Source organism: Onychostruthus taczanowskii, unplaced genomic scaffold (assembly GCF_017590055.1).
Source record: "Onychostruthus taczanowskii isolate IOZ18803 unplaced genomic scaffold, ASM1759005v1 scaffold20, whole genome shotgun sequence".
Classification (NCBI taxonomy): domain Eukaryota; kingdom Metazoa; phylum Chordata; class Aves; order Passeriformes; family Passeridae; genus Onychostruthus; species Onychostruthus taczanowskii.
The window spans coordinates 6,171,954-6,196,110 of NW_024499240.1; the positions used below are offsets into that span (position 1 = coordinate 6,171,954).

General features: G+C 42.7%; 2 protein-coding genes across 2 annotated transcripts in view; both read left to right on the top strand.

Moving 5' to 3' along the window:
• Nucleotides 1-268: 268 nt before the first annotated feature.
• On the top strand, nt 269-1,619 carry LOC121335494 (homeobox protein Hox-D1-like). The gene is made up of 2 exons (XM_041403707.1): nt 269-387; nt 508-1,619. The coding sequence occupies exons 1-2, from the start codon at nt 357-359 to the stop codon at nt 777-779; spliced, it is 303 nt and encodes a 100-aa protein (XP_041259641.1). The 5' UTR covers nt 269-356; the 3' UTR covers nt 780-1,619.
• A 12,422-nt stretch (nt 1,620-14,041) lies between these two features.
• MTX2 (metaxin 2) overlaps nt 14,042-24,157 on the top strand; it is a 29,833-nt gene continuing 19,717 nt past the window's right edge. Inside the window, exon 1 of the mRNA XM_041403647.1 lies at nt 14,042-14,160. Within this exon, the coding sequence (XP_041259581.1) occupies nt 14,121-14,160 (40 nt within the window). The 5' untranslated portion in view covers nt 14,042-14,120. The remainder of the gene's footprint in view (nt 14,161-24,157) is intronic.

Below are 24,157 nucleotides of genomic sequence, written 5' to 3' on the forward strand. Positions count from 1 at the left end.
TGGCCGCGGGGCGGGACGTGCCGCCCCGCTCCAGGGCCTATATTAGGGCAATATTGCCCCGGCGGGGCGCCGTGGTGCCCCGTGGGTCATGGACCTGGGGTACTTTGCTCTCGCCTTCCCGCCGGGGCTGTGCCGCGGTGCCCCGCAGGTCCCGTACCCCCGACGAGAGGACGACGCCTTCCTGGCGCTGGGCACCACGGCCAGCGCCGCGTCCCGGCCGCAGGCGCCGGGGTACGCGGCCGCCGCCCCCGCGGCGCTGGGCGCTGCGGCGCCTCTCGCCCTCCCCCGGGGCCGCCCCCGCGCCCGGCTGCCCGGCTCCCGCGGCGGCCCCGGCGGCGCCCCGCACCTTCGAGTGGATGCGAGCGAAGCGGAGCCCGCCCGGGAGAAGTGAGTGGGGCGGCGGGGAGCGGGCGGGGGCTGCTCCCATCCCGGCTCCCCTCTGCCCTTTTCCTGCCTCGACCCCACGCCTTTGCCCCCGCTGAAGCGCGGTGTTTTTCGGCGTTGCAGGCGGTGCGGCGCCGTGCGGGGGGGAACCTCCCGCCTGCTCCGCACGCACCAGCTTCAGCACCCGGCAGCTCACGGAGCTGGAGAAGGAGTTTCACTTCAGCCGGTACCTGTCGCGGGCCCGCCGCCTCGAGGTGGCCCGCTCGCTGCGCCTCCGCGACGCCCAGGTGAAGGTCTGGTTCCAGAACCGCCGCATGAAGCAGAAGAAGCGGGAGCGGGAGGCGCTGGCCGCCCCCGCAGCCGTGCCCGCGGCTGTCCCGGGCGGCCCCGCCTGAGGCTCCGCCGCCCGCACGGAGGGGCCCGCGGGGACGCCGGGGCTGGGCTGGAAGCTGCGGCCGGCGGGGCACCGGCTGTTCCTTCACCGGGACCGCGGCTGTGCAGTTCCGCTGCTTTTTCTGTTGCAACTTTATGTACAGTTTTATTTATGGGGATTCAGGGAAAATCGCCGGCCCGGAGCGCCGCTGCTCGGTTCGAACCGGGCCGAGGCAGCGGGGGGGTGCAGCTAGGAGTTAGCGGAGAGCGCCGCTTCCCCAAGGCAGGGCAGCGACCGGCTCTGCCAGCTCTCCTGGGTTCGGGAGGAGCTGGGTGCGTGGAGGGGCTGCCCCGTGCTCCCGACCCTTTCTTCGTTTTGCATTTAAAAAGACAGATCCGTGGGCTCAGGCAGCGTTGGTACAGAAGGGGAGAAACCCCGAGAAGGGAGAACAGGGAAACTTCCTCTTACAGGAAGGGTCAGGGATGGTCATGGCATGAATCCAAGATCCCATTTTGAAAGAAGTGTCCTTGTCTTCTGCCCTGCCCTTTGCAAAATTGCTGCAAAAAAGAGTCTGGTTTTGCTTGTATTTATCATTCATTCATTCATTCATGTATTCATTCATTCATTCATTCATTCCCATTTCTTTTCCTGATGTGACTGATTTAGTAAAAAATCTGGTTTTGACAGAAAAAACGGCAAGGTAAAATTTAAAAAGAAATAAAGTCTTAAGAGGAGCACCTCTTCCCTTTTGAGCTGCAGAGGTGCTGGGATTTCCCTGGCAGCCCAGGACTGGCCAGTGGCCACTATGCTGACTCCCAGCTCCCCTCACATGTCCGTAGACAATATAAAGCCTCTTACAGCATCTCGGGCCAGAATCAGTGCATTTAGCCCTCTCAGTCTTCATTGTATCTCATGGTTAAAAAATTGCATCATTATAAATCTGTTTGGAACAAATCTCACCACATGCAAAACCTCAAGACCTGTTGAAGCTCAGAAAGGTGCTTGGGTTTGACCAAAGACTAATTCTGGCAAAAGGGATGAGGATTCCTGGGTCTTTTGCTCGGATACTTGCACAAAAAAGATTGGCAATGTTCCCATAGATAAAATAACAGTATCAAAGCGGACAAAGGAACCAAGCTTAGACTTTTTCCCCATTTGTGCGTGGGAAAGCAAAACAGCAATGTGGAGAGGTATGACATCTGGATTTACATGAAGGTGATTTTATTTATTTGTGGACAGGACTTTTATTTTGGACAAGCCTCTTTCTGCCCTGGATTTCTGCGGAGTGTTGGACTTTGGGGTGAAAAACCAATTATGGGACTCGGGGAGAGAGGCTTCAAGGGGGCCTGTGAAGTGCACTGGGTCCCTGTCTGGAAGCCAACCCCAGACACCAACAACAATTTGTCTTTGTTGGATGCTTGCTGGGTAAAACGAACACAGAGAGAAGATGAAGATGGATGTCTCAAGTCAAAAGGTCTGCAACAAAGAAGATTTTTACTCTGTGTAATACTTTCCATCCCCTCGGGTGCCCTTCTGCTTAAGGCTTTCTTCTGAAGACTTCTGCTGAGGGACTGGGAAGCCACTGCTGATGGAAGCTTCAGCAGAGGTTGGTGGGAACCCTGGGAAACCACTCCCAAAAGCTGGGCAGGCAAGTTATGATGATGTTGTGGCAACAAATCCATGGCTAAACGGGGCCAGGAGCCTCCTTGACAAGGAGATGGATGTTCCCCATAGTGAACATCTGAAGGAAGGGACTTCCCAAGACAGAAGGTTTGGTCACACATCATGTCCTGACTGTACTGGCAAAGGACAATGCTGCTAGAGGCTCACGGTTGTGCATGCACACAGGCACATTTTTGTTCTGTACATAGAGTTATGGTTCATATCCCTTGGGCTGCTTCACTTCATGGCATAACCCTAAAAATTCCCAGGACTGAAGTACTCGTGTGAAACTAGCTGCAACCAAAATGTGTGGTTTGCAGTTCTTCATTAAAGTAATGACACCAAACAAGTGTTTATACTGCAGGCTGCTCATTCATTAAAAACCAGAAAATAATATTTCTGCCACTTTTTTTTTTTTTTTTTTTAAGGTGCTACTTAAAGCAGAATAAATCAAAATCTGGTAAAATTAATGAAAATTTGAATAAATTAAATTTGTTTTGCAAGCTCAATATAAAAGGCAAGTACACTGCTAACCAACCCTTTTTTGCAGCTGTTTTTAAGGTCCATTTTTATGAACTCCTCTGTTACGACTCTTTCATTTTTTTTTTTTTTTTAACAATACAAATGAGCATAGACATACAGCTGGAATAACCCATTTTACTCAGAACACATTTTTCACATATAAACTTTAGAAAACAGCTGTATTTTCAGTTGCCTCCAAATTTGTCGCATGTCTATGGGGTTGCTTGTTTGTCAGCCTTTTATTTTCCTAATGATTTTGACATTTGTGCCAGGCACTTCAGGCCAGAGGAATGCTTCTTGTACTGCTGGCACACTCCTGCACTACCAACATGGAAAGAAAGATTCCCATTGATTTCAGTGGTGCTGGATCAGACCATTAGAGCACACTAAGTCTTTTACAATGAATGTTTTTGTGACATATATTTTCCTGAATAAATAAATACATGTCCTGGCCTTGTAGCAGTGCACAGTTCTGTATCCATCAAAATGACACAGACCGAATGCACAGAGATTTACTCTGAAATTAAGATGAAACCTTATGACTCTCTCAACGGCAGTCTGAATTTGGTGGTATGAGCACAGCTATATTCTGTCTTAAGAACCAGTACTTCTTATTAATTGTGATTTCTGCTCACATGACAGGGCCAGTTTAATAGGATCTTTCTCTTCACAAACAGTTCTAGCTGTATGAGGATTAGATATTGCTCCTTTGCACTATTCTGTCAGCAAGCTACCCAAAGGAAGGAGCTAATGCAAGTCACATGGCAATTCTTAAATAATTAAATAAAAATGCCTGTGATATCTGTGTGTGCACACATGAGACAAATAAATGATAGATAAGGTCTAAGATTCACTCATTTAAACTTAATTCCAAGAGTTTTGTTTCACACATGCTCAATTTGATGCCCAGCAGTTGGAAACAAGTTTTAGATTTGGCAGCTAGTTATAAGAGCACAAGCTGCAGTTTTAACTGCAATCGGAACAAAATATTCCAGACTGGACTCAATAGATACCCACTGCCATATAATTTTTCACAAATTATGAAACTACTATTTCCTGGCATTATTTTTCCTCAGCCATCATCAGAAAACCACAGAAAGACCATTCTCTTTCAGTCATATATTAATTTTTGCATACTGACTGTTGCTCAAAGGGCCCCAGGCTACAAAGGGATATGAACAAAGTAATTTTTTATGTGTTCCCATTTTGCCTCAAACAGAACAAAAATATTGATTTGGAAGTTTTCCAAGAGGAAAAAAGTTGCAAAATTACTGTTCCTAAGTGGTATATGTGAATGTAGAGATTTAATATCTTTTGGATAGGTAAATGATAACAGAAGAACGCACCCCTTTGAAAACCAAGTTTAGGCAAGAACCCAGGCTTGCCTGGGTATCTGTCTTCCCAAGTGGACCAGATGTTACTAAATTGGAATTACAGCACAGGGAACACTTTGCTCAGGGTCAAACCAACGACTGTTTTATGGAATGAGCTTCATAACCAGGTTTATTTTGACCATGCAAGTAGCCAGCAGCAAGGTAGAAAACAAAAATATGCAACCCAACCCCCACATTTTAATCTCCTTTTGAAAGTGTCCCTCTCCATTATTTATTGGTACAACCTGGAACTGTGGTTTATGCTAATAATGGAACATATTGCTAGCAGAGGAGATCAGACTATTACTTCTTCTAAGAAAAATCTTTGCAGACAAAATTACAAATTGCAAACACCTCCTTGGAGTTCCAAGAACTTGTCTCTAGCAGCTAAGAAATCATACTTATGATTTGTCCTCTGTTAGCCTAAGTGCCAAGGAACCCTCAAGAACACTTGCAAATCCCTGACTGGAGAGAAATAGGTATGGAGAGAAACCCCAGATGAGACGTGGCTGTTACCAGCTTATCATGAACAGGTGACTGAAGTTTAGGGGACACACATTCTGTTCTGTTTGCAATATGTGGATACATACAGCTATGTGTTTATGTGATTCACTCAATCTCAACCATTGTTTTTCTATAACTTTTCTTAATGTCAGTGAACTAAGGAGTCTTTGGCAAAGGAAAGTCACCCTGATAAAGAAAGGTGAACCCAATGACAAATCATTCTTCTCCCTATAACAACAATGTCTGTTATTCACACGTTTACTTAACCACATGTCTAAGATGCCCCCCAACTAAATATATAGGGAAAAGATGCTCCACAGAGACAATGTTTTACTGTAGTTTATCTTTTTCTGGAAGTCTTTTGCTGTTCTTGATCATCAGCCAAGTGAAAAAAGTAACCCTTGGCTGTAAATCTTCCTTGGCTGTTTAAGCCAATTTACTCTTACATAGAGTGTTAAAATCTCTGCTGGAGATACAGTCCTGAGACCTTTTTGTAAACTAGACAAGGCTTCCTTTATACTGAAAAAGTTTAGACCACTGGTCCACAAAAGAGCTTTTCATAAACAATTTTGGTACTTTTGTGCTTTTGTTTCTTCAAAAGACAACAGCCACTGGTGATTAGCAGATTGAAAACCACTAGTTTAAGTAAACAAACAAACACAGGAACAAATCCAGTCAGTTTCTTTTCTACTAGCCTAGCAGACTTCCCACCACCTGCAAAATAGATCTTTTTTTACTATGCTTCACCAGAAAGCATAGTGTTGCAAATAATAACTCAAAAAATTTTAATTTTCTTCTGAAAAATGCGGCATTTTTAACCAGGATGATGTATTATGCCTTATGGAGGTGTTTAACAGATCTAACTCAATTAGTCTGGCCTATGGCCCTGACCTTTGAGTGAGACCCCTACACTGACCAGCATGGGGGACACACTAACCTGTGTGCTTGAGCCCTGACACAGAGAACAAAGACCTCAGCAATGCATCAATTCATGCTGCTGTGGGTGAGCATAAAATGCCACCCATGTGTGAATTCAGTGAGTAAGAAGACCTGCTTCTGTGGGGCAAAAAGAACCATTCCTCCTGCCCATACAGCCAAGGAAGAACACCTGTAACCCAGTAATATGATTTTGGTGACATTAGCATAGCAGGAGAATCTGAGAGCTAAGGCTTTCCTGCCATTACTCTTCATCTTAACGGCTGTGCTACACTAAATATACATTCCTAATGCCTCTTTTTATGTTCCTTTAACAAGTAAGCTAGATTAAACACTATAAAGTTTAGAGTGGTATTTGAAAATAGATAAAAATATCACTAAATTTTTTAATGACTACTCAGATATGATTTTGCCCAGTCACTGTTCAGATAATGGAAACAGTTTCTAATCCTGGCAACCTCTAGTATTTGATCCATATCTTAAGCATAGATATTTGGTATAATTATTTTTAATACACAGACATTTATAGATTTATAAATTACACAATTTATGTGAAGTGACATTTTCTTCAACATCCAAATGTATCAAATCCAATGATAATTATCAAACAGTGTTAAAAACCTATCAATAAAATAATCTATCTTTCCCTTTAGAAATCCAGCTGAGTAAATGTGTAGTAGGTACATGACACCAATGAGCTATCAACCCCATTTTCTCATGCTGGAGAGACCAGCCGCCAACAGTGCACGTAACAGGGTGACATCTTCTAATAGGTCCAAGATTTTGTAAAGTTTTGTAATTGTAACCAGCACTGTGAGAACTGTGACTTTAATTTCAATGTGATCAGGCAGAAAGTTCAAAAATACAGGACAGGACTGGCTGAACATTCTTAATGTCACGTCTCACTTAAGAAATGGACCACCTGGTGCTTCTGGTTGCTTTTCAAATGTAGCACTAAATCAAATAGATGTGTTAATCCGATTTGGGACTTTACATGAGCGAATTGCTGCAGCAAGAGTTAGGCAAGAAAATGGCTCTCACAAATCTGGTGTAAGAATGAATTTGAAAGAAAAAAATAAAGATACACCCAAACAAGAATAAAACCTTTACATCCTATCTGCAGGCTGTCAGTGCCATTCATTTGTGATGCTGTGTGTCCATCACCAGTGATCTAAGGCCTGCAACAGAGCTCACCCATCCCAGAGGCAGACAGCCATGCTTTCAAGAATTGGAAGAACATGGCTTTGGCCTCTTTTTCTGAACAAAAATTTCCTAAATTTGAATTTCATTGTATTTAATAAAAAGGTGATGGTAGGATGGCATATCTAGGTGTTGTTGGCATCAGTCACACCCAGACATAGACACCCAGACTTGTGGTCACTGCCAGCCTGCAATTTGTGTCCTGAAGTCTTCCTCAGCTGCAGCCTGAGCCTCACCAGTGGCCACATGATGTACAAGCAATATCACCAATTGCTCACATTTGCTGGATTTGTCAGTCTCGGGGCTTGTTCTGCATTGGTCTTTGCATCCAGCTCTGCTGGTAGTTCAGGCAGACCGGCCATCTGACTCATTACTGTAAGTTTTCAATACCAGCATTACTTTAACCAAACACATTTAGTTCTAAACATCTGACTAAGAGGGTTTCAGGCCCTAGCAACATTACCCTTGTAACTTTTGCCAGCCTCCAGGGAGCTGAGAGGAAGTAAGGGATTTGGAACATCATGCATACACATGGCTGTTAGCTGGACTAGGCTGGAATTTAGCTGGATTAAGTTGAAATTTAGCTAGCCTGTGCTCCCTGCACATTTATGTAAACTGAATATGGCTCACATGGCTCAAAATATTTCTCAAACAGTCTTTCCTTTTCTATGTCCCAGTGCTCAAAAAGATAAAAAGTGCATCTTATTTGCAAAATATTCTGAAATCATTGATGCACAACTTTTTACTTCTGCTGGCTCTGTCTCTACAAAGACCAAAAAAACCACCTGGTGCATTTCTCACATCCTTCTCCTGGTGCCAGGAAAGGGATCAATCTGATCTGCCACATCTCCTCACAAATCTCAGGGGGTACACAGCCTCACCAACTCATACCTACAACCAGAAAGACCATGTGTTTTTAATGTATATACATCCAAGTTATTTCAGTCCGCATATTTTCTTTTCCTTACCACAGTTGTACCCTGGGGAGAAACTATGTCAAGTATGAACTTCTACAGCTGTAATGAAGATATGGCAAAGCTTTTCTTGTTCCTTTTATGGAACAAGACAACGATTTTACATGGAATAGATTCAACTTCTGAAGTTTCTGCCATGTTGTATCTACTGAATCAGTTCTCAGCCTCCCTTAAAAATATAGAATGGCACTCTGATGATCAGGCTATGTGTCTAAACCAGAGGTGTTGGAAAAAAACCCCAACAAACCCCACTAGAGAAAACTTCTTATTTATGAGATACATGGGGGAAATTATTCAGAAAATAAAGTCACTTCCATGTAAGCTTTTTAAAAGAGGAGATTTCCCAGCTAGAGGTAAAAAATTTATAAAAGACCATTCAGCTCTGCAGCATTTAGCTGTAAAAATGGAAAAGCTCCCATAAACAATGTGTTGCTTCTATGAGGACTAAGTAATGAGGCAGAACCAGTCACAACCTTTTTGCTGAAGAGAAACGAACAGCATGAAAAGCCAAGTCCTAAGCCCCATCCTGGCTGAGCAGAGACAGCATTCACACAAGGTCAGCAAGGCTCATGTCCCTGCTCCTGCATGTTGGTTTCCCTAAAGCACTCCCCAGGGCTGTGGAGGTTGAATGGGCTGACTTGGATCTGATGAATTCTCTACCAAACTTTCTTCTCAGGTGTTCTAAGAGCTCCACACATATGACTGATGAGAGGGTTTTGTAGGTGGGTCTTGCTTCCTCTCCCTTTCTTAGATAATTCAAAGGGTTTTGGTTTTACCCTGCTGTGGAATAGAAACACATTCTTAATCTCACAAATCTTTTGGGACAAGGCAACAATTTCCTGCCCAGCTCTACAATAATTCACAGCATATCCCTCTTATGCTGTGTTGCAGATAAATATTTCACTATAGCTGCCTCTCCCCTCCATGCAGGGTAGGTAGTTTTGATCATTTCTACAGCAAGGAGAAAGTACTTTTTTTCTATGCTGGCCTCCAGAAAAGGATTTAGACCCTCTCACAAGGAACTTTGATGAATTAATAAACCTCCTCAGTATTTACCATGCTTGTCCAGAAACTGAGTTGCAGCTCCTTAATTTTCCAGATAACATCTGTAGAGTTTGAGAAGACTTGCCTAACCAGTGCCTACAGTCAAATTGTGAATCATTATTCTTATTTTCATTAACAAGATGGATCTGGATTTTGTGACAGTATGAGCTACATAAATATCAGGATGAACCTTTACAGACACTGCTGCAAGCTGGAGTCATGACTGCTGCTTTGACATTTGTGCCATTTTGCCAATGCAGACCAGATCCATGCTTAAAAAAAAAAAAAAAAAAAAAAAAAAAAAAAAAAAAAAAAAAAAAAAAAAAAGACTTGTTGGTGTCTAGTCAACTAGGGATTAAAAAAGATAGACAAGTATGGAAGCAGCCTGTTAACACAGGTTGGATCCAAGGAAACCAAAGGCAGAGTTTGCAGGGAGAGTAAAGGAAGGCAGGGTGGACTGTGCAGCAGCACAGGCAGGGAAACCAGGACAAACCTGTTGTCTCCTGGAAGCTCCAGCTTGCAGGTCCCTCTGATCTGAGCTTTTGTTTAAAAGTCAAATCCTGATCCCATAAAGCATAAGCTGTGTGAAATGTGTTGCTCTAAATGCACCACTTGCATGGAGAAATAAGCTCCATGGGCAGCTGAGACACTGTCACGGTCCTGCGCCCCAGCTGGGACAGCCTCCCCTCCAGTGACCCAGTGGATCTATTCAAAGCTCAGTCCAGGTCATTGCCCTCTTTGCCTAGCCATGGCTCCTCCTTATTTAGACTCTGACCTATGAGCTGATGCCCCTGGCCCTGTGGAAGTGCCTGATGCCCTGGGCCGAGAGCACTGGGATGGGCTGTAGAGGCTGTGCCCTGCACACCTGCAGAGATGCTCTGGGAAAGCTCAGGTAAAGCTGGGAACATCAAGGTCTGACTTCAACGTCTTAGCTATTTCAGAGCACAGAGCAAGCTCCCTCAGCAGCTGCTGGGAATGACAGGGATATGCAAGAGCCTGGGGGCTGCTAACACCTTCAGTGAATAAAATAGTGAAGTTTGGGTTTCTGCACATCTTCTTTGATGTCCGCTCAGTGCAGCTGCAGGGATGACAGATGCGCTACAGTAGGCCTGGCGCCCCTGAAAATCTCACCCTACTGAATAAAAGAATGCAGAAAAGGAGGTGAGAAAAGGAGAAGAAAATGATTAATCTAATGGCATTCATACAGTTTGTGATTCCCTGTTTGCTTTCAGAAATGCTATTCTTGTATCTCTTAAAACTCTAATAAACCCTTTGTATCTTCATGTAGGTTGCTGGAAAATGCATCAGCATTATTTTGTTTGTCAATCAAGAATGCAGTATCTTCCTTAAGTGTGAAATTATTAATGTTAGTACTCTGACTATTACATTTTTATAGACATATGCTCTTAGAAATAATATCTTGTCTTCTTTATGCAACAATTAAACACTTTTGAGCCTATCTGATTACGAAAATAAGAAAATACTGTCAGCAGCATGCAATTCATTTTATTAGTATGAAAATCTATTGTAAGGCACACCTGAACTTTCATAAACCCAACTTTATTTCTTACTCCATCAGGGACACTACCACAAAACATATAGACCAACTTCCCAAGCAAGTGCATTGGAGCTACAGGTTTGAGTCTGGCCTCACTTTTGAATTCAGGTTCATATAATGGTATCTCCTTAGTATAATCATAGGCCTGTGTGAAAAACTGAAAAATTTGCAACTTGGCTCATGCTTGAATAGTTTTGGCACCATTCCTCATACTGAACAGTGGATTGCATGAAATGGCTGATAGGCAAACACTTGCCTTAAAAGTATACCAAATGCCCTATTAGATCCATTTGATCATGCTACTCCGGATTCATCTGTTCCTGTTGGTCTGTGTACTTTGCCAGACTGTTTAGTGTACAGAGAACCTCTGGCATGAAGTCATGCTAAAAACACCCTCCTGCTGCTGCTTGGCACTGCATGTGCTGGCAGGGAAGGGCTTACTCAAGTCTTCCTTCATTGTAGATTTCCAGCAGCCATAATAGCTCTTTAAAGACACTGACAAGCACCATACCACTGAGCAGTCCCCAGGATGCTCTATGTTACACCAGAGGGGCAGCCTGACTGTGGGCCAGGCAAAAAGAAGGCATTTCAGTGCTGTTTTTTTCCCCATGTCTCTCTACTTCTTGGCCTTTTCTCAAAACTCCAGCTGTCCCACACAAGTAGTCTTCAGACACTTCACCCATGCACAAAATTTCGCACCGTTCTCTTTGACAGAACCATTGCTAATTGAATTTGTGACTGTCAGCATTCCTCCTGTGTCTTGGAAGGGCCTGACTTGTTAGAGACCTGCTCTGTGGAAATGCAGAGCAGTATTTTGGGCAGACATCCCCAACTGTGCACTGAGAAAGTGCTCTGATGAGGTCTGCTGAGCAGTGTGTGACCCAAGCTTGCTGTCTTGGGATGAAGAAAGGTTATACTGCAACACAGATCAACTCTGCAGTGTCCTCTACCACCTCAACAGTTCTCTGAAGAGGAATATTTGCAATCAGTGTTGGGCTGATACAATACTCTTGTATCCACCTTAAACCAGACTTAGCCCATAATGTGCTTCATGAACTTGAGAACTGCACATGACGCCTAGCAGTGTTCTCAGTTTTGGAGAAACTAATTTAAATGCCTTCATTTTTGGGTGATTTGTTTAATCTTATCTACTGTCATCCATATGGCTAGCTAGACTGTAATTTGAATGGCCAATAGTGTAACAATAGTGTTACAAAGCAAATAGCTTGAAAAAATGCACAAGACTAAAAGTCTTTTGTTGTCATCTCACAATTCCTTTTGTAAAGTATTCCTAACAATTGCATCTGCAAAGAACTCATCTGCAGACAAAGGTATGTACTATTGTTAGCCATACATTTTGTAAAATATTAACAGAGAAAAAGAGATGTTAAAAGTTGTCTAAATAATATTAAGGGAACTAATAAGACCTGTTGCTTTTTCCTAGGCAGAATATTAATCCTATCCAAGTTCCATACTATTTAAAAAGCAATGCATGTATATGTGTCCTAGTCCCATTTCACCTGCAGTCAGTTTAACCCTAGCAATTAATACCTTATGGGGTAAAGGCAGCCCAGTGGAGAGATGGGCTACGAGAAAACTGCACTCCATCTTTTTGGTGTGCCCGTGTAAGCACCCCCTCATTGAGGGCTGACCTTCTGAAATGTGAAGCCCAGGGGACAGTGTAATTTTGCTTTCAGTTTCCCTTGAAAACCCAGCTGAAAGCGCATCCTTCTCTGCACTGAAATCAGAGGGACCAACACCTTGAGGTCTGCTGTGAAACCTTTGAAATCTAGGGAAGCTAGGGAGCTTTCCATGGCATGGAGCAAGAGCTACCAGAAAGAAGTTTGTTAATGGTGAGGCCATCTGAAGGAACAACTCACAAGCAGATCCTGCAGAAAGCCAGGCTCGTGAGACTGATGCATTTCCCTGAAAAGCTGGAGGAGAGAGGCATATTGAATAAAGTTGAAGGTCAGTTGCAGTCAGTTTCATTGCTCCCATCTATTGTCCCTGGAGATCTTCTGGGAGGATTTTCTAGAAGGTACTCTGCTAAAACAGTCCTTTCAGTGGGAGCAGGACTGGGAATGCAGAAACAAAACTACTGCTCCAATCTCCTGTCCCAGAGACAGAAGCTTGAGTGTCTGTGTTCTGCCACTTGTTGGAGGCATGGCCTGAGCACCACTCACTTTTCCTCCTGTTTTGGCTAATTGTTTGGATTTGGCAGCAGATTTCTGTTGATATTTATTTGTTCATACTTGCTAGATTACTTTCTGATTTTTGTACCTTGATTTATTTTGCATCATCCGCCGCCATTTCTGCAGATGACATCTCTGTGTCAAACTGAGCTCTTCAAAGAAACATTACTTTTTAATTGGCTGCTAATATATGTATTTGGCCTAGCTTATCCCTAGTTCAAGCTTGGTGTTTTGCCCATGGCTTGTGTTTTTAGCCTTCTAAGTACTGCTGATGATGAAAGGACTCAAACAGCACAAACCAGCTTAATTTAGACTCTTGCAATCTCTTAATGCAAAACCACTCAGCTTCTCAAGACTGCTCAGAGTTTCTGTAATTTCAATGCTATCCAACTTACAGCTGTAATTAGAAATGAAGCTTTCATCAGCATTTAAAAATAATCAGTTGTCTTAAACTTCACTGTTTTAAGTCCTCAGTCCATTGTTCCAATGTATCTACTGTCTCTTCTGCTCAGATGGCATGCTTCTACTATCATGTGAAGAAGATATTAAATATATTCATGTGAAGAATGATTTGATAGTAAGTGTCACCAGGGCAGTTTCACCTACTTTGCAAACATTAATACGTGTTTACATCCCACGTCCTCTGTACATAAAACATTTAAGATTTTACAAGACAGAAATGTTGTGCTATCTGTCCTTCACAGCAAAGCAAGTCATACTTGATAAAATAAAATATTCTAATTCTTATTGAAGTGTGGCTGAAGAAATGAGGATCAAGAGGGACTGCAAGATAATGAAACAAATAATTCACATATCCTTTATCTTCTCTTCTCTGCAATCTACATACTGAGTATGTAATTTTATAGCATTTTCCAACACTTAAGCAGTCTTCCTGTTATAGAATTAAGACCAAAAAAATTTATGGTTGCTTAAAGGCAAGGTATACGTTCCAAAAATCAGAGTCTGTCTTCTTGAATTAAGACTCCCAACCTGGCAGGAAGAAAAGGGAGCTATACCCTTTAGTTCAGACCTACTGTCCCCGAGACGCTCCGGGAAGCATTTGGGAGCTCCGTTCCCTTGCGCCCCCATGTCCAAGCTAAGGGGGCAGAGGCTGAGCAGGCAGCGCCCGGCCGGGAGCTCCCGGGGGTTTGCCCTCAGGCTGGGATACCAGAGGGGAGTGACAGTCGCTCCCGGGCCGGGGTGCTCGGAAATTCCCCCAGGACCATCCCAGCCCGCTCCCGCGGGCACGGCTCCGCGCCCACGCCCGGCAGGCCCGGCGCTCGCCCCGCGGGCGGGGGAGCCGCGGGCCCCGCCCCGGCCCCGGATGCAGTCGTTGTCCCGCCGGCGGCGCGGCGCCCAGTTCCTGTGCGTGCCCTCGGCCCGCCCGCCCTCCGCGACATGTCGCTGGTGGCCGAGGCCTTCGTGACTCAGCTGGCCGGTGAGGGGCGGGGGCGGGCGGGACGCCGGGGCCGTGCCGGGCGCCGCGCTCCGAGCCGCGGGGTGAGGGCGGCGGCGGAGCCGGACTCCCGCGGCCTCGGTCCCCGGGGTGACCCCTCGGGATGGGGCCGCGGCGCCGCGGGGAGGGGGCTGTGGCAGGCTGGGGGCGGCCGCGGTGCCGTACGGAGCCCGGCCCCGCAGGACGCGGACAGGTCCCTCCGCACGGCTCGTCAGCGAGCACACCCCGTCCCCTGTGTGGGCTCCCTAACCCCGGCTGTGCCGGCGCGTATCGTTTGTTTCATTTAATAACTTATTTGAAACGGATTAATTTTCTTCAGTGGTCCAGAAAACCGCGTCGTGTTTACAGCTGCGGCAGCTGGCGTTGAGCCGCGCTGCGTGGGAGAGCTCGGTGGCCCGCGGGTGCGCGCTGTGTCCCCTGTGTCCCCGCGGGGAGGCTCCGGGACCTCTGCTACCTGTCAGGGCTGCCGTGCGCCGCCCGCGCTGGACGCGACCTTGAGATGAAACAGAAAGAAGTGCGTGTCACTGTGGAGCTATTTAGCAAAAATTACAATAATAAACTCTTAAGGGAAAAACCAAAACATGTACCGTAGATAGTGTCTGGCTAGGAAGTTCAAAACCCAGTTAGTGTGTTGCATGGTTAAGATAAGTGCCTTGGTCAGTTTCTCCTTTCTTCTTATTGTCTGTTCTGGAATTTTTGCTGCTATTCGAACTCCCAGACAATAAATACTGCAAGGGAGCAGCATGTTGATTAATACCACCCTGTTGAGGAGGATGCTGGAGTCTGGGCCTTCTGCTACTTCGTCGAGGCCTCCACATAAGAATCTGAGTTGGATTCTCTATTATGGGTGTACCCTGACTTGTTGGTCATGTGAAGGTGGTGGGTCTTCAGTCTGGGTCTGCTGTAGAGCTACCCATAGACAAGCTTGAAAGTTGTGCTGGCCTCTTGAGTTGGTACTTGCTAATAGACAGATGTTAGCACAAGCCATGCTTATGTTGAGGGCCAGAGCCCTGGATCCTTGGGATGTGGAGAATAGGGTATTTGCTTGCCTTTATGATCTCTTTAGTATATTTTATTTATATTGTGAAATACAAGGATAATGGCGTACGTGAGTGAATCTTGATTCTCCTGTCTGTTCTGTAACCTTTATGAATATTCTAGAGTGGCAGCTTGCTAATACTTATTTTGTCTGGAATTACAAACACAAATTCAAGACTCTACTGTATGTAGGCATCTCATTGCTCTGTTATTCAAAAAGCTGTTGTTTCACAGTTTCAAAAGCAGTTATCTGCCTTAAAAATAAAAGATACCTTTGCCGGTGGGTCATGGCCTTTGTAGCCTGTCTGTGTTAGGCACCAGGTCCAGATTGAAAGTAAATAATGGCAACATTGCTCAATTTGTTTATATGAAAGATTTTTCAAATTTAAAGAAGGTTAACCAGGATCTTGGCCAATGCCCACCACACAGCTGGGTTTCCTGAGATGTTAGCACAGACATAGGGAGTATTTAATTCTGGTACTAAGAAGATATTGCCCAGATCTAGGAATATTTGTGAGGAAGAAAAATGGTATATCTGCAAGGAAAGAATACTGTTTAACAATTACACTTGTTTTAATAGCATCTTATTGGGATATGCCATATCTGTGGTTGTGAATGATTGAGAATTTTTTTCATGCTCCTAAAAATGAAATTTCATTGGCTTTTCATTAGGTTCCTGTTCATGAAGATGTCCCTTTGTCATAGCAGTTGCGGCGGGCTGCTGCTGCTCTTAACATATAACAGCTATAATGCATGGGTCCTTACATGCAAGTATTTAAAATAATCAGCTCAGCATAATTTGCTTTCTAGAAATGTTTAAAAGCTTAGGAGAGGGTTTTAGTAGAGAAGAGGAACATAACTTTCTTTTACACACGTTTTTGTGTATGTATTTGGATTTTTTTTTTAAAGTATTACCTGTCTTCACTTTGCGTGTGCCTCGTGCATTCACTATCACCATCTGAGCACAAACTGAAATACAGAAAACACATCTGAAGAAACCTTCTTTCAGTGTGAGGAGCATTGGAGCAAATTGCTCAGTGCAGTTGTGGAGTCTCCATCCCTAGAGGAGAGTGGAGATGGGCAGCCTGTGGCTTGTGTGGCATCCCAGAGGTGCCTTCCAGCCTCAGTGGTTCTGTGCCCAGCAGTTCTCAGCTTCTTGGAGTGCTGCAGGAATTCTCTCTGAGCAACATGCATTCACCTGACCATGCTGGGCACAGCCTGCTGCTCTAATGCCTCAATGATTAAACACTAGGCAATGACTGAATCACCTGTGTGGTGTGTAATGCTTACATTAGTGGCATTCAGCCATTTGCTCATTCAGAAATACAAAGAGGTTGATATTATGTCTCAAGGAATAATAAGCATTTCCATAGCCTCTTGAGTTACAAGCATTCATGAGAAAGAAGCATCACAGTTTAAATCATCCATTTCTAAACTGTAGAAAATATTAATTGAATAATATGGTAGAGAATTTATTTAGAGTAGCTCAGCATCCATCACATATTAACAGGATAGGAAATGAATGTTTATGCTATAAGAAGAATTAGAGTGCCAGCTTTCAAGTGGTCTACAACATTAATCTAACTCTAGTAGTTTTGAGAAGCTGACTGCTTAAATAATCTCTAAATGATTGCTGAACATACATTTAATTGATCACTGAATTACTCAATATGCTTTATTTTTTCCCCCAAAATACATTAGTTTTAGGTCAGTGATCAAAAGAGAGAAAATAATAATTGTTGCTTGTCCTTTGATCTCTAGAAAATGACTTCTGTTTATTGCTGTTATGTCCAAGGGTCTTAGGTTGTTTTCAGTACTAAGGGAAATGAATGCAGTGTGAAAAGCAGGTGCCCTTCTGCCTTAAGGTATTTTATGTTCTCAGTGTGCCTCCAGTGTGGCATGCCAGAGTACAAATAAATCTTTGACATGCATGTTTTGTGTATTGAGACAGGCTTCAATCTGAGTGAGAAAAAATTAATTGGGAACAAAACCTGGCCACCTAAATTGTTCCCATACATAAAGATAATAAATACATAAAGGTATTTAAACTGAGCATGCATTTTGTGCATCACAATGCGCATAGGTAAGCGTTGGCACTTCCTCTATGTCTGAGGTGGAAAAAAAAGTTATTCTTGCTTAAAATAGGTTGTTGTCGGCAGAGATTGTTTAAGCCTGCTGCAGAGGTTCTTGTAATGAAAAATTTGAGTTTATTTGAAAATACCAAATTTGTCAGACTACATGATTTTATCTTCCAGAACTTTTTACATGTATGCTTTTCATTTGGTAATCAAGCTGAAAGGAATCTCTTTTAACTCCTGTTCAGTTTCAATAAGCAAGTTTCTTATGTCACTCTTGCCAATTTGTGCTCAGACATGTTTTATGACTTGATTTCAACCAATCCTTTGAGTGGATTGCTTATCCAATCTATTCTTTTAGGTTGGGGAAAACATTACTTTCACAATTATTGTAGTATAGGACATATTTCATTTTGAAATACTGTTATTTCTTGTTTTTAAACAGCAGCATAATTACAGTTTATAATAGAGCATGCTTCTATAATTGTTTCTGTCTCCATTAAGACTAAGCAGTCTTTCTCTAATCAGCATTTTATTGTTACATGTTTTCTGCTAAAGTGATGTCTTCTTTTCTCATTCCAGAAATGAGATTGCTCTGGAAATAATGGTAACAAAATTAGTAAACCAAATGTAGCACGTATCTTGATATTGTCCAGTTTGAATTTGAAAGTAAACTTTCATTGGCTGATGAAACCATGACAGGTGGTTTGGATGAGAGTGCTGTTTTGGAGCCTCAGCTCAAGAGGTCATAGAAAAAAAACCAAATAATGGGAACAACTTTGGAGAGGAGTCAGATTTGTCTTCTCTTTCTCACTCCTTTTTTCTCTCTGGTCTTTGGATGCTCTGTTCTCTGACTGTCCTCAGGCATTAACCCGGTCTGTTCTTGTAGGTTTGGACCGGGTAAGTCACCTTTTTTTGCAAAACAAGACTAAATGAAAGAGCTTGTTTGCTGTTCTTTGCTCTGGTTAAACAGGCATCACATGTTGTACACTGCTGGGCGTTTTCAGCTGTCTCTTTTGAAAGTTAGTGAGAAACAGCAGCTGCATGCAAGCCATGGTGAAGACAGAGAGAAAATACACACCATGATCTCAAATTTTTATTATTATTATTACTTTTACATTCTGGTCTTTAGTTATTAAGAAGATGACATAGCTATCACATGAACATGGATGTTTTAACACAAACTATAAGAAGTTATATGTAGTAATGAAACCCACGAAATGCTCAGGAAGTATTGGAAACATCAAAGGAAGAAATTCCAATGATGCTGCAAAGAATGCAGGACAAGTCTCACTGGGGAGGATGGTACCTTAACTAAAAAAATTGGTTTGTACATACTGAATTAGAAAGTTAAAAATGCTGAGAGATGGGAATTTTTAACAGTTCTGCCTTCTAGCTGTGGTATAATGACAGTGAAGCCAATGTAATCTTTGCATTCCTAGCAAGAACTTCCAAAGCTCAACTGCATGTGTGGTTTTTTCTTTTGCATTTGAATGCCATGTTGGAGAAACTCTGGATGCATTGTAGTGTTCTCACTGAAAGCTTTGGAAAAGAAATGAGGGAGACTGTGAGGGTATGATTAAGAGAACAGGATAAATGTTTTCAGGTTTTGAAGCAGGGAGTCTGCAGTGTTCCCAGAGGAGAGGGAGGGCGTGAGAGGTGCTGTGGCAAATATCACAGCCTGCTATGGGCTGACTTAAAGGCTCAGAGCCCTAAAGCAGCATCTTCCCCCTTGCTAGCAGCAGCACTTGGCTGGCTGCACCAGTGCAACTGTCTGCATTTCTACCCTGCAGAGCTCTCCTGCCTAGAGATCTCAGCTCGTCTCGCACCTTTGCAAGACTGGTGCTGCTGTGCTTAGGGCTATGGGCAGGATAGGGAATGAGACAGTGAAAGGGAGCCTTAATGAAAGGCCAGAGGGGCCAGGGCTGGGTGCGCTGGAATTGTGTGTGGGAAGCAGCTTTTGGAGCAGGTATGGGCTACTGAGGTCCTGTCTGGTGGGACAGATGTGTGTGGACCAGAGCAGGGGTGCTGTGAACGAGAAAGCAGGGAACTCCTTGGCGCACTCTGCAGAAGCGGTGGTCACACTGCCAGCCAAACATCTTTAGGGGAAGAAAACTTCAGACTACCACAGAAAAGAAGGATCCCAATCTAGGAGAGTTTTCAAAGGACTGATTTTAAAATGTACGTTTCTACAAATGTAGATATCATGGGTAAGAAATGTTCCAGTCCAATAAGGCATTAATAAGTATTATACCTCCACTGTCCTGCTCTTCACAGCTCCTGTGCTTGAAGTTTGACTTTGGGTCGGGACCAAAGAGGAGCAAGGGAGTTAAGTAGCACAAAGGGAAGGGATTGATTTAGAGATCTATAAAAAGCTAATTTTAAGAATTACAGATCTTCTTTGAGATGGAGCACTTATGCTGAATATCAGAAATAAGTAAAATAACTCCAGCTTGTCAGGACTTTATAAATAAATCTTTTGAGATCATTTAGCTGGCACGCTGTCTGATTTTTCAGAAGAAATCCAGATGTTGATTTAGGAACAACTTTTATTTGTGGACTTGATTTTGTTGAGATCTTTTTGGCCTCGTTTCCTGACAGGATCTCCCTCCTGTGGCCTGCCCGAGCAGCAAGAGTGCTAAGCACCCTAGAGGACTGAACCACAGATGTGTACACTCTTGAAAGTCAACTCAAAGACAGTAACAGAATTGGACTAATGCTTAAATATATGCAATTTATAGCTTTCTTGGAGGGTGAAGAAGCAGATTATGTCATATTAAATGGCTGCTGCAGTAATGTCTCATGCTGACCCTCATAGTGGTACAGCTACAGGAAACTCAAGTTTGAGAATTGCTGCTGAGATTGAGTCTTTACATTGAATATCTGCTCAATCAATAACTACTGGACAGTCATGTTTTATTGAATTGTAATATCTCTACAAAGGAGGCCAGGGACAGATTTAAGCAAATGATGTAATTATTTGATACATGATTTAATGCATAGTGTTTAACTAGTGTGAAAGTTGGTTTTCATTTGGCAAGGCACTATGAAACATGTTTTGGTCCTTTGTCAGCAGAGCCAGGGAGTTGCTGATGCTTTCGTTTTTTCTTGGCCCTTGTTAGTTTACAGGATCAGGCAATTACATGAAATTGATGTGTACTCAGTGTGGGAGGGTTGAACTGGTAGGTCTGAAGGAAGCTTATTCACAACTTTCATGTACTTCCTTTATTGATCCCTCTTAATGTACGAGATGAAGACATTTAACTGCTTTGGTTCCAAAGTGGCTGCAGCTTCACTGTATTAGTCAAAATGTACCCCTCCACTTATTTCCTGAATACTAGAAACACATCAGTTCCTGGCATTTTCTTTTTAAACAATGTATTGCTACTTGAAAATACAGATTTGTGTTAAAAGAGTATGAACTGCTTCTTTTTTGATGCATTTTAACATCAAGTGTCTTACAATCCTCCTTCTTTCTGCAGTCTGGGGAATAGCTTTCCATGTGTTTTTCTTTTGGTTACTAAATTTAGAACATTGTGGTCCCTTCCAACTCAGAATATTCTGTGATTCTTTGGTATTGAGCAGCAGGTCCCCACCATATCACCACTCTTTGGAAACCAAAAAGAGTAACTTTTCCTGCTGATTGTTGTAATGTTTGCTTCATGACATTTAGAGACTTGTAAATAATATTGTTGGATATAGATGTTGCCCAGATGTAAGACTGAATTTCTTTTTACTGTTTACTTTTGTGAAAAAGCAGTTTTGAGAATCCTCATTATATTTTAATCAAATCTGTACCTAGGGAGAGGCTAAAGGAAACTGTGTGAAAATAATGTGTAAGTTAATCTCTCCAGCTGTAATACTGCAATACAGTGATTCAGATTAATGCCAAGTATTTTTGTTTGCTTGTTTTTAATAGAGGATATCTTGCCTCTTGGCTCTTACAGCAGGCCTTTAATGCCATGTGAACCAAACTGGTAAATACAGATGTTTTAGCTTTCCTCCTTTTTTTTTTTTTTTTTTGTAAGTTTAGGCTCAAAGTTTAAGAAAAATGTAAGAAAAAGGAAAGTGATCCATGCAAATGGGGTGATTTTATATGATCCATAACAACTTCAGAACACTTAATGAAATTGCTGTGTTAAAGAAGGTCAGATATTCCCAGGCCAGATCCTAGCCTTGCCTACACAACAGCACACAGTGACCTGTATGGAAGAGATTGTTAATCAACTGAATACTGCATTTACAGAAACAGAAGATATCACAGAATAAACTGGTGACAAAGTGAGAATATAGTAAACTTTAATTCAGAGGAGATTTGGGGCAGTAATTATCTTGATTTACTGTTTATTAGCCTTCATTCCTATTAGGCATAGACAGCTTTTATAACAGAAGAATATTTCTATTTGCATTGCATTCTAAAAATATTCTTGTCCCAACAGAATTCTATGGTATTGCTGAGAGCTGGGAACAGTCTGATTTCAAGTTGAGTGTTTTCCTAAAAAACTTTTAACTTGTTGATGACTTAATTTCTCATTTGGGAGAGATCATATTGATGCCTGGATCTAGAGCTCTCTGGCTTTTGTCTGTGGCTGGTATTCAAGAATGCCACAGCTTGCCAGCAAGCCAAACTAGTGGCAGACTACAGGGCAAATCACCCTACCTACCCTACTGCTGAAACTGGCTATTCTTACTAGACTGAAGTGGCTAAATTGATGTTTAGCATATTCCACAATTTAACATGCGAAGTATTTTGTCTTCTCATTTTCACAGTCAGAGTCTTATTTTTTAAGTAAGAGGATTAAAGGCATAACTGTAAACCATTTATTTCATTACATCTCTTTCATCATTATGAAGCTGCTTGGGGAAGGTGGGTAAAAATGTTTCCCCCGTACATCCTGGCAGCACTGACACAAGATGAAGAGTTTCCCAGTAATTCAGAGTGCAGAAGTTGAAACCAAGTTTTGTGCACTCAAAAATAGATTCTGAGCAGCCCAGCCAAGGAATTGGTGGGGCTGAGGCACTGTAGAGCATCTTAGTGATACGGTGCTTCCTTGAGCAGACTTCACTGGGGGAATGTTAATGCAGCCTCTCATTCTTTGGATTAAGGCTCGCCAGTGTGCAAGTGTAGTATGTCCTGTTTTGAGAGCTTCAGTTGGAGCTGAGATGTGTAGGCTTCAGGTGAGCTGCTGGTCCCCTGCTGGTAGTGGGTTCACTGCTCTTTAGTAGGTCTTCTTACAGCATGTGTGCGTTCTTTTCTCTTACTGCCCCAAAAGTATTTGGGTAGATGAAGTCTTGTTATTGAAATGCCAGTCTGAAACATCTGGAAACATTGAAATCAAATTGTTATTTGAATGTCTCTCTCTGGTCTTAATGTTGGTCAAGTAAAACATTTCACACTATGTGAAAATCTGAAAACTGCACCTAATGCAACACACCTTCAGTGGCAAAGAATTTGATGTGACTGTCATGACTCCTTCTGTGCTTTGGAAGTTTTTTTTTAAGAGCAAAAATTATGTTTTTTCTAAGTCATCCTCTGATATGACAGGTGAGGAGTTAGGAATCTGTTTCAACAGTTACAAACCTGAGTACTTAAAACTACTGGGAATGTGTAACACAACAGTTCACAGAATTTTCTCCTAATTTGACAGCTAAGAACCCTGTTATCACTTTGAAATCTTTAGCATTTTCTATGCTAAACTGTTAATAAGTAAAACACTTAGACTAACAAATACATTGAGCTTAGTGAAATTTTCATGCATTTTTAGTCATCCACAAAACCAAAGAAGATTTGGTGTAGGTTTGACTTCCCCATTTGTTGGGGTGCTGTGTCTGCTGAATTCTCAGCACCCAGGATTACAAGGCTTATGTAGTGATGCTTGCTGTGTCCATGTCCTTTTAATTCTCGTTTCCCTGTTACTTTTGAACTCAAGCCTTTTTCAGGTTGTTAATGGAGGGGGGGTAGAGGGGAGGAATGATCCCACAGATTGTTTCCCATAGGCTGTTTCCTATAACTGGCATTATTGTTTTAATCAACAAGCAGTGTGGTAGAGAAGTAGGGAAAGACAATAGTATGAGATTTGATTGTCCTGAACAGCAGACAATCCACATGAAAGACTAAATATTTGAATTTGTTAATCATGGGAAAAGTTTCAGCAGGGTGGGAAAACAATTTTTACTAAAGACTGCAAGCCTGCGAGACAGACCCATTGAAAACCACACAATAGTAATTCCTCTGATTATGGAGGCAGAAGGAAGAATAAAATAGTTCCTTATTCCTAAGAAATGTAGAGAAGCTATTCCTGTAAGGCATGCTTCCAGGCATTTATTTCATCCTGTGAGCAAGTAATGATAAAAATGTCTGTTGCGTAGGATCTAACACATAAATGTGATTCTGTGTTGAAAGCTTCTGAAGCTGAATTGACATCACATTTGTTAATTTTCTCTTTATATACCAAGTGCCACAGTAGCCCTGGTTAGCAGGGAAATGAACATCTACAGACCAGAAGATTATAGTTGCCGAAGGATAAACTGGATTTGACTTCATTAGTGCACAAATGATAAGTTTGTGAGGAGTTATTATAGCATTAATCAACTTGATGGATTGGAAATATGACAGAACTGAAGCAGCGTGTAATATTAGTGCCTATTATTCTACAAATTATGTCTTCACCTACATTCATAAGGCGAGAGTCATTGCTGCACATTAAAGATGTTACACACTTTCTCCTCTTGTGGAGACATGTGACAAGCCTTCAGTGATTCCTCCTCCTCTCATCCCCAGCAGGGCTCTGGTCTCCCTTGGCTGCCTGTTTGCACCTTGGAACTGACCGGAGGCAGCATGGAAGCTCGTACTTGAATTTAGCTTG

Bases quoted from the DNA above. Each gene is read 5' to 3' on its own strand.
- LOC121335494 (XM_041403707.1), top strand. From the start codon at position 357: ATGCGAGCGAAGCGGAGCCCGCCCGGGAGAA. The intron at 388-507 runs GTGAGTGGGGCG...TCGGCGTTGCAG, and splicing joins GCGGAGCCCGCCCGGGAGAA to GCGGTGCGGCGCCGTGCGGG.